The sequence below is a fragment of the Elephas maximus genome, chromosome 1, assembly GCF_024166365.1.
Source record: "Elephas maximus indicus isolate mEleMax1 chromosome 1, mEleMax1 primary haplotype, whole genome shotgun sequence".
NCBI classification, from domain to species: Eukaryota; Metazoa; Chordata; class Mammalia; order Proboscidea; family Elephantidae; genus Elephas; species Elephas maximus.
Window position 1 is genome coordinate 44,023,500 of NC_064819.1, and position 13,907 is coordinate 44,037,406.

Consider the following 13,907-nt stretch of genomic DNA (forward strand, 5'->3'; position numbering starts at 1 on the left):
CTAGGATGAGGTTTTGTTGGGATTGAAGCTGGCTAATCCAATAATCTGAGAGTGTTTACATCAGCCCTGGCTGTTAATTGTGTACACTCCCAGTTAGAATTTCTAACACGTCCTGGGGGTGTGTTTTCCTAAGGCCTCTGTCTGCCGGCGAGTTGAGGCTCATCACTGCTCAGTGCTTCTCTCTGGCACCGGTCTCCCTGGACCTGGTTTGTGTCCTAGCTCCGTAGCTTACTCCATTTGTGGTCCTGTTTCCTAACCTTACGGCAGTGGGTTTTCCTAACCTTTGACGGGAATAACAGCACCCACCTTGCTGGCTTATTTTTAGGATTAAATATATGGAAATGCTCTGTAAACTAATCGCCATGACAATTAAGGTGCCCATTGTGGTTTTATTTGCTCACTTTTATGGAGCCAAACGTTCCTCCTGATACCTTTCAATTATCTTGCCTTTTCTTTTATACGAAGTCCCAAACCAATGCTTTGGTCATCTATAAATGGATTCCAGGCTACTAGTACCAGAGGCTGCACGTTTTCTTTCATGTCCCTTCCCCAGAGCGACATGTCAGGGGTCAGTGGCTCCTGACCTGGGGTCACAGAGGAGCTTTCACAGACTGTGGCTGCCTCGTCCCCCCACCCCCGCCAGCCACAGGTCCCGGTTGGGCTCTAAGTGCGTGTAGGTTGAGAGTCGCTGGCAGGGTCCCTCTGTGGCTAGATGTGGGTCAGGGCCCTGTAGCTTATTTCATGCTGCAGCAGCAGTCTTGTGTTAGCCAGTGGTAGGTGCCCAGGTGGTGACAGGAGCTAGGCTGGAGGCGTTCAGAGGAGCGGGTGTGGGGTTTGAGAGGGCACACCTTGTGCAGACTTCCACACAACTCAGAGGGCCTCGGCCAGAGCAAGCCTAACTTAGAAAGCACGGGGCCCGTCTAGGAATAAAAAGTAACACAACTTGGCTAGCAAGAGAAGAGTTTGATATAAATACTTTATTAAAGAAATATTGTTTTCTGGTTAAAAAATACGACATTAGAGAAGAGTTTGGGGTTATCTTTCCTCACAGGGTCACAGTGTCTCTTGCTGCCCCGACCTCTCTGGGAGCCCTCAGGCTGGATCCGCAGGACATAAATAACAAGAGAAAAATCCTCCTAAATCTACTGACGGCCACATGCTTCTCGGGTGGTCTGAGAATGGTACTAAGTAAACAGCTTGTGTTTAATCCAGTCTCTGCCTTTTAGGATGAGGACAGTCCACACAAAGTGAGAGGCACTCTGTCCCTCTCGGGGCTGCAGAGAGGACTGTTTACAGCAGGTTAAAGCAGTGACGCCAGGAGAGTGGAATCAACACGGAGGGTTTTATTACTCGTCGTCATGGTAGGATACGTCCTTCACTGGATGCCTCCAGATGAGGTAGGGAAGACATTCCAGAGGAAATTGGTTAATGGGGCAATGTTTTTATTTCTGTACACATACATACAAGTTTTCCCCAAGGTACAACACGTATGACATGCAAACATGTAGCTTTGCAGACAGCTCTCAACCCGACTGAGGCTTGTGCTGAATGAGCCCCAGCAGACCTGTGGCCACCACACACACAGCAACACAGTTCTCGGGGAAGCCTTGGCAGGAGCGGGGTACAGGATGGGGGGGAGGGGAGCATTCTCCACTAGACAGAATGCACTACTACCTTCCCAAAACATGGCAACAGTACATTAACATGAGGGTTTGTTTTTGAAAAGAGGAAGGTGAGGTGATGGTAGGGTCGCAAAGTTCATTAACGGCCCTTCCAGTTAAGTGACTGCTTGTTTGGCTCTAGGAAGTGGTCATGTCAGATGCAGGGCTGCCAGGGCCAGTCAGTGCTGCCTTCTGTTCTGAGACCAGACCACTGACCAGCCCCTCTCCTCCAGTCGCCGATGGTTATGCTCTTTTAGAAAACAAGACATAAACTTTCCCCTGTCGTCCCTAGTGCTCATATTTAGGGTAGCTGATAGGGATTATTGACATTTGGAAAAGAACAAATGAAAGATCGAGCCCTGTCTTAGTTGTTCACATTTGTGCATAACTTTATGGAAAGGGGATTGAAGCTCCCTGATGGTTTAGGAGGTAGGGTACACAGAAAGGGGTGGGAGGGGGAGGAGCTGGGAGTGCCTGTCTTGGGGTGTTTTCCCTGGGGGTGGAGGGCTGACCTGAAGTGGCAGGTGCCTGAGAAGGAACCAGGACTGCTGAGCTTCAAGCATAACTGGGTGTGGGCCAGCTCTGGGCAGGACAGGCAGGACCAGATGGGGCTTGACCTGTGTGGCCCCTGCTGTCTTGCTTGGGTGGCATGGGCTCTGCCCTCAGGGGAGCTTTCCTGCTTCAGCTGCATTTAGTAAAGGTGTCCTCAAGACTTCAGCTGCCCTCTGTGGAACCGGCCAGCAGAACAGCTCTGCCCCATCCTTGAGGCCCAGACTGGAGAGCTGTGGGGCCTCCTTGCTGAGATGCCACCTACCGGACAGTCAGTCTTAATAAAATCTGCAGACTTTGGTTAAAGGAGTGTTAACTTCCCTCTGTTCCAAGAGCCCAGACTCAAACCTAGCTTCCCTCCTAGTCCTTTGATGACTGGGTCCTGACTGCCAAAGTGCTTAGCTTGGTGTTTGTTGGATGGTTTCTACTGTCACCATCTGAGATGAAGATGGGAGATCTGAGGACGGAAGTTTTAAGTGCTGTGCCTTGCCACCACCTTCCTACAGGGCACGGCAGCTTGCTCCAGCTTCAGTATGTTTCTTAAGAAGCTCTACACGGCCAGGCTGTGGGGTGCTCACGACTCCTGCTGTCTGAGTCTCCACAGCACAGTAAGTGGATCCTAAGATGTCCTGTGCTGAGGGTGCCTCGGTGTGGCTCCGTCTACCTGCCCAGCCACCACCTGGCTTGGCTGTGTATATGCCACGTGCTGCGTGAAGGAGTTTGCTGCCAGCTGGTTTTGTAGCAAGGACTCTAAAAAAGGCAGAAGGTATTTCACAAGTTTGGCATGCGAAGCTGCCCCACATCTAAGAAAGGCCTTTTTAAAGGTGAATGTGGACTAACGCTGAAACACAGAACAGAAGAGACTCAGAAAGGAGACCAGGGCAGGCAAGGGTGAGTGGGCGGGGGCCCGTCAGCTGAGGGGGCTGGCCTGAGGACCACCCCTGGCGGAGCAGGTGGCTCTGTAGCAGCTCTGACTCCAGGCATCAGCTACAGACGAGTCCTAGTGCCTTGCAACAGTCTTTGTGTCAAGTCAGGGGGCTCCCACTGGTGTCTGGACTGTCTTTGGAGGAGAACCAGTAAGCTGAGCAGGTAAATCGGGAAGGAGAGAAAGGGCAGATGAAGCTACCTCTTTTCTGCCCTTCTGAATCCAGCTACCATCAGTTGGAAGTTATCCAATTGCTTAACACAGGCCCCCGGCCCAGCTTCTCTGGAGGACCTGCCCATAGCAAAAGTCTGCATCACTAAGGGCAGGTGGGCAGAGGAGGCTGGCTCAGGACCCTCTAAATTCTGGAAGAACCATGGCTGTCTGAAAAAAGCCACTGACTGTTGCTACAAAGAGGTGTTCCCCTGAGCCAGGAGGGCTGTTTCTCAGAGGAATCGTCTGTGAGTTCTAGTAGCCCCCGGGTGTCCTGGAGGCCACTCTTCTACAAGTTCCCGCTGCGCCACCCCTTGAGACAGGGGGTTAAAGCTTGACTTGGAAACCCTCCTTGTCTGGGACAACACAAGGGGCAACTGAAAACCCTCGGTGGATAGGCAGGAGGAGGGAGTGGAGCTTTGGTTGATTATTGCTTCCTCGTTTGTCTTGGTGCTCTTAAGAGGCTGGCTGGCCGGTAGACTCACCTGTTGAGACCTCCTGCTCCTTGCCCCGTGCCTCCCTCTGCGCTGACAGAGGGACAGACAGGGAAGAGGGCCACAGGAAGGCATTGGGAACAACACAGTTCTGAAGGCTTGGCCCCACAGGCATCTTGTCCCTGGGCATGGCATCAGCGAGCCGACAGGTGTCCCAGCTGGTGATTTTCGGCATGGCGTGTGCTCTAGGTGCAGGTGACAGGGAGTCCCCCTCCTGTGGATGTGCATTAGGAGTCTATTTCAGTTATTTTCCTACTACTTTTAGTTCAGGAAGTAGCCATGTTTTCAAGTAATGCCGGCAAAAGCTGATTGTGAAGGAGGGAATTTTTCTGCTGGAGCTAACTCTGAAAACGTCTCAGACCCCAAGACGTTTGTTTTCCACATAATTAGACAAACCTGGCGTCTGAAAAGCTGTGGCACTATTGCCACTGGTCATTTGATATTTCTAATGAAATGTTCAAACTTTTCCCAAAGGAAGTTCTGGCATTAAGTACAAAAAGCTGATCCTGACAGAAAGACTAAGCTGGTTTTAATGACATTTGTGAACCGCCTTCCCCCAAACACACTGAACAGAAGCTCTTACCTTGACAGAAAAAAAAAAAGACCTTTTTAAAAACCATACACAGACTTTCTAGCAAAAACCTACGTAATGTATACTTCACCCCGTCTAAAGTGCGGTCCTAGAGGTGGCTGGGATAGCGCTGTGTTTTGTACAGGGTGGGCGCAGCCGGGGCCACGGCGCAGAGAACTGCTGGCTCTCCTGAGTGGGGCGGGGAGCAAGAAGACAGGCTGCTGCTGCTGTTGGTTAGTGAAGGGTCTTCCTTGGAAGGGCCGTGGCTCTGCCCACAGAGGTGGTCTCGTGTGATCAGCAGGAGAAGGGGAATAAAGTGCTTCTTAAAAATGACCAAATAAATACAAACATTTAATGGCAGAAAAGAAAGTCTTTGAAGAGTTTGTTTCCTCAAACATACGTTGCTGGGCTGTGTGGCAGACTGTCCCCATGCCGGCCACCTGCCTGTGCAATGCCCCTGGCCAGCGGTCTGCACGCCTACATGGCCTTCCTGCTGTTGGCCGTGGCGCCCTCGGGCTGCAGCGCATCCCCCGCAGCCAGGGCAGCCTCATGCAGCCCAGAGTAGTCCTTGAGCTCGGCGTTGGTGAGCAGCAGCGGCTGCTCGCCCTTCTTGTGTGGCAGGAGGGGCTGCCGCGTGTAGTGCTCGCCGTTGGAGATGCTCTCGGGCAAATTCTGGTGCCTGCTCTCGGGCAGCAGGAGGATGCAGATGATGCAGATGAGCGTACAGCAGGCGAAGATGATGTGGTGCAGGAAGTAGCCTTTCTGGTTGTGCAGCTCGATGATGGGCGCCGTTAGCATGCCAAAGCCCGCACTGGCCAGCACCAGCCCCAGCCCACCGCACCTGCAGGACACAGGCTGGTTAGCGGCCCACCTGGCCAGCCCGCAGCCCCGGCCACTTCCCAAGGAGCCGGGGGCACCCACTGTGGGAAAACGGCCTGGCCGGGGCGCCCAAGCAAAGGCAGTCGAGGCCTCCCACCCCCCACCTTCCCGGGGTCATCTCCCTGCACCACTTCCAATTCCCTTACAGCTTTCCTCATCACAAGTTGTTACTTAACTAAGTTTATTTCAAGAGGAAACTTTCTAACACTGAGGTAAAGGGAAAATGCACATCACAAGGAAAATGTGCATCACTTGCCATGAATGAATACAACAGAAACGAAGTGCTATTAAGCAATGCAAGTTCCCTGAGGCCTGCTCTCTGTATAAAGGTGGGGAATTATTAAGGTATCAATCAAAATGCTATTAGACACACACCGCTGGCACTGAGAGAGGCTTTCTCCTGCTGCTGTTGGAGAGGCTGAAAGGTAATTTAAAAGAAAACAATTTTCCACCGTGCCTTGGCGTTATTTATTGCTGTGTACCATGTATTTGTCCCCAGGTGGTGCAAGCGGTTAAGTGCTTGACTGCTAACTGAAAGGTTGGTGATTTGAGTCCACCCGGAAGAAAGGCCTGGTGATCTACTTAGGAAAAATTAGCCATTGAAAACCCTACTCTGACACACATGGGATCGCCATGAGTTGGAATCGACTTGAAGGCAACTGGTTTTTTTCAGGTTGCTGGGTAGGACAAATGGTGACCTCTGTCCTGTGGACTTTGAGGGCTTCTAAAGGAAAAAAAGAAAATTCTTTTCTTCTCAAGGGGAAAGGCAGACCCGAAACATTAAAAGAATTCCTGGATCTCTAAAGTCTGTCCTTTTGAAGCAGGCTGTTGTGAAAGGGTTATTAACCATCCCATAATAGTTGTTTTTCAGAAAAGTCTACTCTTGATACATTTTTGTTACAACCTTTACAGCACTTCACCATGATTGGTTGAATCCCCAGGTTTCTTGTCTTCTCCTGGCAGGAGGCCGGGGGGACGTGCACTGACTCCAGATCTACCAGCTATATGACCTTCCTGGGGTGGCAGTAGTGAGCCATCACCATTTTTTTAGGGCTGTTCTCAATATTTTTAGAGCCGTGTGCAAAAACCCATTCACAGAGATTATGTGGACTGCTCATGCATCACAGGACTGAAGATCCTCCCCTCACTGTTCACGCATATGTATGTCACTCCCTATAAAAGGAGCAAATCTGTCCTGGTTCAGGGAGCTGGCAGCCTTAGGTCATGAGACCCTGCCTGCCTCCGAGTTTGCAAACTGTGAATAAACCTTTCTGTTCTTCCAACCCTGTGTCTGGCTGACTTCAATTCTCTGGTCTGCTTGACAGGAACCTATTAGTTGAAGGCTTCACCTTGACATGAAGGCACACTCTGGGGATAAGGTGTTTGTGGCCCCTGAAGAGGCAGATCAGTGCTGGGCTGCAGTGGAGGGTGTGGTGGTCCCATGGCAGGTGACCTGCATCTGTGATCTCCAGTTCTGGAGGCAACACTGAAGAGAATGGGCAGGGGCTTGTAGAGGGGGAAGCAGAATTACTTTGCCTTGCTCCAGAGAGCAGAACCAGGCCCAGTGGTCAGGAACTACATGGATGCTGATTTCAGCTGGCTTCAGGAAGAACTTTCTAGCAGAACTGCTCAAGAATGAATGCACCACCTCCTAATGAAGTGACCTCATCCTCGGATGCACTCAGGCAGGCTGGGCTGAGCAAGAGGCCCCTGCAGCAGATGGGAGGTGGGGAATGGGATTCTCTTGTCTGCACTTATGGGTCCCAGCTCAGGGAATGTTCTACAAGGTCACAAGATACAAGACCAATGCACACAAATCAATTGTAGAGCTACAGACTAGCAAGAAACAATCCAAAAATGAAACTAAGAAAATTCCATTGACGACAGCATCTAAAACAATACAGTACTTAGAAGTTTAACAAGAGAAACACAAGACTCGTACACTGAAAACTGCAAATGTTACTGAAAGAAACTAAAGAACGTAAATAAGTGGAGAGACACTGTATGTTCGTGGACTGGAGGTCCCATATTGCCAAGATGGCAGTTCTCCCCAAATTGATCTGATTCAACATGGTCCCTATCAAAATCCCGGCAGACATTTTTTCCCCCAGAACATGATAAACTGATCCTAAAATCTATATAGAAGTGCAAAAAACCCAGAATAGTCAAAACAATTTTGAAAAACAACAAAGTTGAAGGAATTAACTTCCCAATTTCAAACTTACTGTAAAGCTACAGTAATTAAGTATACTGACAGCAGATCGATCAGTGGAACAGAACAGAGAATTCAGAAATAAACCCTTACCTTGATGGCCAATTCACTTTTTATAAGGGCGAATTCAGTGGGGACAGGATATTGTGGTGAAATGAGTTCCTTTCTGGGGCCTTTTGGCCTGGTTCTTTGGAAAAACATCTTGAGAGGTTTTTCCCTAAGCCCTGAGGAGTTACCTTTGCCCCAGTTTTCTACCCCAGAGGGTTTGTTACATTTCCTGGGTCAGCTGTAAACAACTTGGTTTGACACTTCTTGTCTGGCCCTGGGCTGCAGCCTGCCCTGTGATTGGTATGCACCTTGCAGACTGGTCAACAGATTATGCAAATGAAGTTACTATACCTTACTATGCAAATGAAGTATCTGTAGCCTACTATGCAAATGAAGTGTCTGTGGCCTGCAGAGAGCTCGTGGCCTGCCCCATGGGAGAGGTTATGCCTTGGAATTAACAAGGAATTGGATATATAAGCAGGCAACCCCACAGAGGTTTTTGAGACAAAGCAGGAGGAAGAAGCAGAAGGAAGGAAGACGCAGAGAGAAGGTTAAGAAACCTCCTAAAAGAGCTGTAACACAGGTCAAAGGCTGTAACACTGAAGACCATGATAGGCCTGGAAAGGACCCAGCTGCAGAGCTGGCTGTGGCAAACCACAGGGCCAAGAAGAGCCTGTCCTGAAGGGGCCTGAGAAGCCTGTCCTGAGGAGCCCAAGAGAAGCATGTTCTGAGGGGCCTGTGAGGAGGCCTGTCCTCAGGGGGCCTGAGAGGAGCCTGTCCCGAGGGGGCCAAGAGAAGGATGTCCTGAGGAGCCTGAGAGGAGGACCGTCTTGAGGAGGCCTGAGAGGAGCTTGTCCTGAGGGGGCTGAGAGGAGGCCTATGGCCAAGAGGAGCTGAGAGAGCTGTCCTGCGCTGAAGAAGGGAGTCTGATCCTTCCTGATCCTGATCCTGAGTGGTAGCCTGTTGACCCTGATCCTGAGTTGTACCCTGTTACTTCCTTAATCAACTACTTATCTGTAAGTACATGGTCTTGAGTTCCCTGTGGCTGAGAGATTATGAACTCAGCAGAGAAGCAGAGAGTGCTGTGGGGAAGGCGACTGGTGTCAGAACTGGTGAAAAGGTTGGAGAGTGCAGGTACGTCTGACCTCTGCCTCATGGGAATCAGCTTTGGGCTAATCTTGGTCATCATCTTCCCTGACCTTAGGTTCTGACACTACTACTACTATTCCCGCCACTTTACAGGTATTCTTTTCAACAACCAGTGCTGGGGCAACAGGAGGTTCACGTGCAAAAATGATAAAATCACATCATCCACAAACATCAGTTCAGATGGAACACAGCTAAACGTAGGAGTGAAAACCATAACATTTCTAGCGGAAAATGTAGGAGAAAATCTTTGATCTTCAGTTAGGCAATGATTCCTTATATGGTATCAAAAGCAGGAGCCAACTGGGCAAAAGATTTGAATAGACATTTTACGAAAGAAAAGTATACAAATGGCCAATTAGCACATGAAAAGATGCTGAACAGGATTAGTCATTAGGAAAATGCAAATCAGAACCACACTGAGGCACTTCCTCACACCCACTTGGTTGTTAGTTGCTGTCCAGTCATAGCCAACCGGCATCACAGAGCTGAACTGCGCCCTAGGGTTTCCTAGGCTGTCATCTATACTGCAGCAGATTGCCAGATCTTTCTCCTGAGGAGCCGCTGGTGGGTTCAAAGCGCCAACCTTTCAGTTAGCAGTCGAGTGCTTAACTGTTGTGGCACCATGGCTCCTGTCAAACCACTAGGATGGTTATAGTTGGGAAGACAGAAAATAATAAATGTTGGCAAGGATGTAGAGAAACTGGAACCTTCCTCCATTGCTGGTGGGAATGTAACACTGTGCACCTGACCTTGGTTACAGCCAAGAGCTTCCTACCTGGCTCTGCGTGTGTCCTCCCACCCCTTGGACTCCCTGTCCTCTCTGCTGCGCAATGACTTTTGATGGCTCTGGCCACTTCCGGAAGCCACAGGATGCTGTGAGGGCCATACCGGGTGCCGGGGATGGTGGGTGTGTTTTCTCCGAGCCTCCCTGGTCTCAGCCGGACCTCCACTGTCAAGTGTGGGTGGCCCTGGCCCCCATGCAGGTAAGTCCACCTGTGGTTAACCCACAGAATGGCAGAGGGCATGGCCCACAAAGAGAATGTGCCCAGGTAGTTTCAAAGAAGGAAATGCTCATCACTGGGCAAAAGTCTCCTGTTTTCCAAGTCGAATGAGTTGAAATATATCTGACTTTTTTTTTTTTTAAGGTAGGGTTATATGGTTTATTTTAAAAGTACCCGTGTATCTCTATATGTATGTATAATATGCAATATATGCATGTGTGATACGAAATATACCATTTTTTATGAATGTGATTTTCTGTTTAGTTTTCTGTCAAGGATTCATTGCAATTATTCAGTAACATCAGGAACAATTTTGGCAAAATTTGGTATACATTTTTGGTTTTGTTTTTCCTCTTTTAAAATTTTAGTTTTTAGAATGCTTGACTGTAAGGTTAATTTTCTTCCCCCCAAAGGCCCTTATTTGAAGCTGCACGGCTACATTTCTCTAGTTTGTCACTAGGGGGCAGCATGTACCCATGCTTACATGTAAGGGTTGCTATGAGTTGGAATTGACTCAATGGCAATGGGTTCCTTTACTAGTAATAACGTCCTAAATAACTTTAAGGGTAGAAAGACTGATCTATGTTGTTATTGTTGTGCGCCATCGAGTCGATTCTGATTCATAGTGATTCTATATGACAGAGTACTGTAATTTTTACAGGAGCAGACTGCCAGGTCTTTTCTCCTGTGTAGCTGCTGGTGGATTTGAACCTTTTGGTTAGCACCTGAGGACTTTAATCATTGTGCCATCAGGGCTCCGAGACTGATGTGTACCCATTGCTGTCGGGTAGATTCCAACTCATAGCAACCTTACAGGACAGAGTAGAACTGCCCCATAGAGTTTCCAAGGAGCGACTGGTGGATTCAAACTGCCAACCTTTAGAGACTAATGTATATATATATATAAAAAAATGTATAGGCAGGGCTAATTATTAGAAGTAGCAAGCTTGAATTAAGAGTCCTGAAATCCGATACATGAGGAAATGCTCACGATCACTAGCCATTAGAGAAATGCAAATCAAAATTACAATGAGATTCCATTTCACTCTGACAAGGCTGGCATTAATCCAAAAAACAGAGAATAATAAATGTTGGAGAGGTTGTGGAGAGACTGGAACACTTATACACTGCTGGTGAGAATGTAAAATCGTAGAACCACTTTGGAAATCGATTCGGCACTTCCTTAAAAAGTTAGAAATAGAACTACCATACCATCCAGCAATCCCACTCCTTGGAAATATATCCTAGAGACATAAGGGCCTTTACACGAACAGATATATGCACACCCATGTTCACTGAAGCACTGTTTGCAATAGCAAAAAGATGGAAGCAACCAAGGTGCCCATCAACGAATCAATGGATAAATAAATTATGGCCTATTCACACAATGAAATACTATGCATAGATAAAGAACAGTGATGAATCTGTGAAACATTTCATAACATGGAGGAATCTGGAAGGCATTATGCTCAGTGAAATTATTCAGTTGCAAAAGGACAAATATTGTATGAGACCACTATTATACAGAACCCCTTCAAGACATCAGGGAGGAAATAAGGCAATACACAGAGCAAGCCAAGGAACACACAGATAAAGCAACTGAAGAAATTAAAAAGATTATTCAGGAACATAATGAAAAATTTAATAAGATGCAAGAATCCATAGACAGAAAGCAATCAGAAGTTCAGAAGATTAACAATAAAATTACAGAAGTAGACAACTCAGTAGAAAATCAGAGGAGCATGAATTGAGCAAGTGGAGGGCAGAATTTCTGAACTTGAAGATAAATCACTTGGCACTAACATATTTGAAGAAAAACCAGATAAAAGACTTAACAAAAAATGAAGAAACCTTAAGAATCATGTGGGAGTATATCAAGAGAAATAACCTATGAGTGACTGGAGTACCAGAACAGGGAGGGATAACAGAAAATACAGAAAGAACTGTTGAAGATTTGTTGGTAGAAAACTTCCCTGATATTGTGAAAGATGAGAAGATATCTATCCAAGATGCTCATCGAACTCCACATAAGGTAGATATTAAAAGAAAGTCACCAAGACATATTATAATCAAACTTGCCAAAACCAAAGATAAAGAGGGAATTTTAAGAGCAGCTAGGGATAAACGAAAAGTCACCTAAAAAGGAGAGTCAGTAAGAACAAGCTCGGACTGCTCGGCAGAAACCATGCAGGCAAGAAGGCAATGGGATGACTTAAATATAAAAAATTGAAGGGATGAAATTGCCAGCCCAGAATCATATATCCAGGAAAACTGTCTCCCAAATATGAAGGTGAAATTAGGACATTTCCAGATACACAGAAGTTTAGAGAATTTGTAAAAACCAAACCAAAACTACAAGAAATACTAAAGGGAATTCTTTGGTTAGAAAATCAATAATATCAGGTATCAACCCCAGACTAGAACACTGCGCAGAGCAAGTGGAAGTCAACCCAGACAGGGAAATCACAAAAATAAATCCAGATAAAAAAATGCTCAAAACAGGGAAACAGTGATGTCATTATGTAAAAAAAGACAACATTAAAACAATCGAGAGGGACTAAGAAATGTAGTCATAGATCTTCCATATGGAGAGAAAGACAAGGTGATAAGAAGAAATAAAAATTAGGTTTAAATTTAGAAAAATAGGGGTAAATAATAAGGTAACCACAAAGGAGACAAACTATCCTACACATCAAAATAAAATACAAGGAAAAAAAAAAAAAAAAACAGACTCAGCAGAAACAATATCAACAAAAATGAATATGAGGAAAGAACAATATGTAATCTACTCAGCATATAAAATTAAGTGGGAAAAAGAAACTCTCAACAAAAGAAAAAAAGACATCAAAATGATAGCACTAAATTCATACCTATCCATAATTATGCTAAATGTAAATGGACTAAAAGCAGCAATAAAGAGACAGAGAGTGGCAGAATGGATTAAAAAACACGATCCGTCTATATGCTGCCTACAAGAGACACACCTTAGAGACACAAACAAGCTAAAACTCAAAGGAAGGAAAAAAATATATCAAGCAAACAACAGTTAAAAAGGGCAGGAGTGGCAATTTAATTTCTGACAAAATAGACTTTAAAGTTAAATCCATCATACAGGATAAGGAAGGAACTATATAATGATTAAAGGGAGAATATACCAAGAAGATATAACCATATCAAATATTTATGCACTCAATGACAGGGCTGCAAGATATATAAAACAATTTCTATCAGCACTGAAAAGCTAGATAGCTCCAAATAATAGTAGGAGACTTCAACACACCACTTTCAGTGAAGGGTAGGACATCCAGAAAGAAGCTCAATAAAGACACGGAAGATCTAAATGCCATCAACCAACTTGACTTCATAGACATATACAGAACACTCCACCTAACTGCAGCCAAGTATAATTTGTTTTCCAATGCACATGGAACATTCTCTAGAATAGACCACAGGTCATAAAGCAAGCCTTAAAAGAATCCAAAACATTGAAATATTACAAAGCATCTTCTCTGACCATAAGGCCATGAATGTAGAAATCAATTACAGAAAAAACAGGGAAAAGAAGTCAAACACTTGGAAACTGAACAATACCCTGCTCAAAAAAGATTGGATTGTAGAAGACATTAAGGATGGAATAAAGAAATTCATAGAATCCAAACAGAATAAAAACACTTCCTATCAGAACCTTTGGGACACAGTGAAAGCAGTGCTCAGAGGTCAATTTATATCAATAAATGCACACATCCAAAAAGAGCAAAGGGCCAAAATCAAAGAATTATCCCTATAACTTGAACAAAGAGAAAGAGAGCAACAAAAGAAACCCTCAGGCACCAGAAGAAAACAAATACTAAAAATTAGAGCTGAACTAAATGAAATAGAAAACAGGAAAACAAGTGAAAGGATTAACAAGACCAGAAGCTGATTCTTTGGAAAAAATGAACAAAATTGATAAACCATTGGCCAAACTGACAAAAGAAAAACATGAAAGGAAGGAAATAACCCGAATAAGAAATGAGATGGGCGATATTACAACAGACCCAACTGAAATTAAAAGATTCATATCAGATTGCTATGAAAAACTGTACTCTAACAAATTTGAAAACCTAGAAGAAATGGATGAATTCCTAGAAACACACTACTTACCTAAACTAACACAAACAGAGGTAGAACAACTAAATTGACTCATAACGAAAGAAGAGATTGAAAAA

At 45.7% G+C, this 13,907-nt stretch overlaps 1 protein-coding gene across 2 annotated transcripts in view; it reads right to left on the reverse strand.

The window, feature by feature from the left end:
- Nucleotides 1–955: 955 nt before the first annotated feature.
- SLC22A23 (solute carrier family 22 member 23) overlaps nt 956–13,907 on the reverse strand; it is a 234,381-nt gene continuing 221,429 nt past the window's right edge. Inside the window, exon 9 of one of the 2 annotated variants that reach the window (XM_049873696.1) lies at nt 956–5,251. In XM_049873696.1, coding sequence (XP_049729653.1) covers nt 4,888–5,251 — 364 coding nt within the window. In that variant the 3' untranslated portion in view covers nt 956–4,887. The remainder of the gene's footprint in view (nt 5,252–13,907) is intronic. The other variant, XM_049873376.1, reaches the window with a different exon arrangement.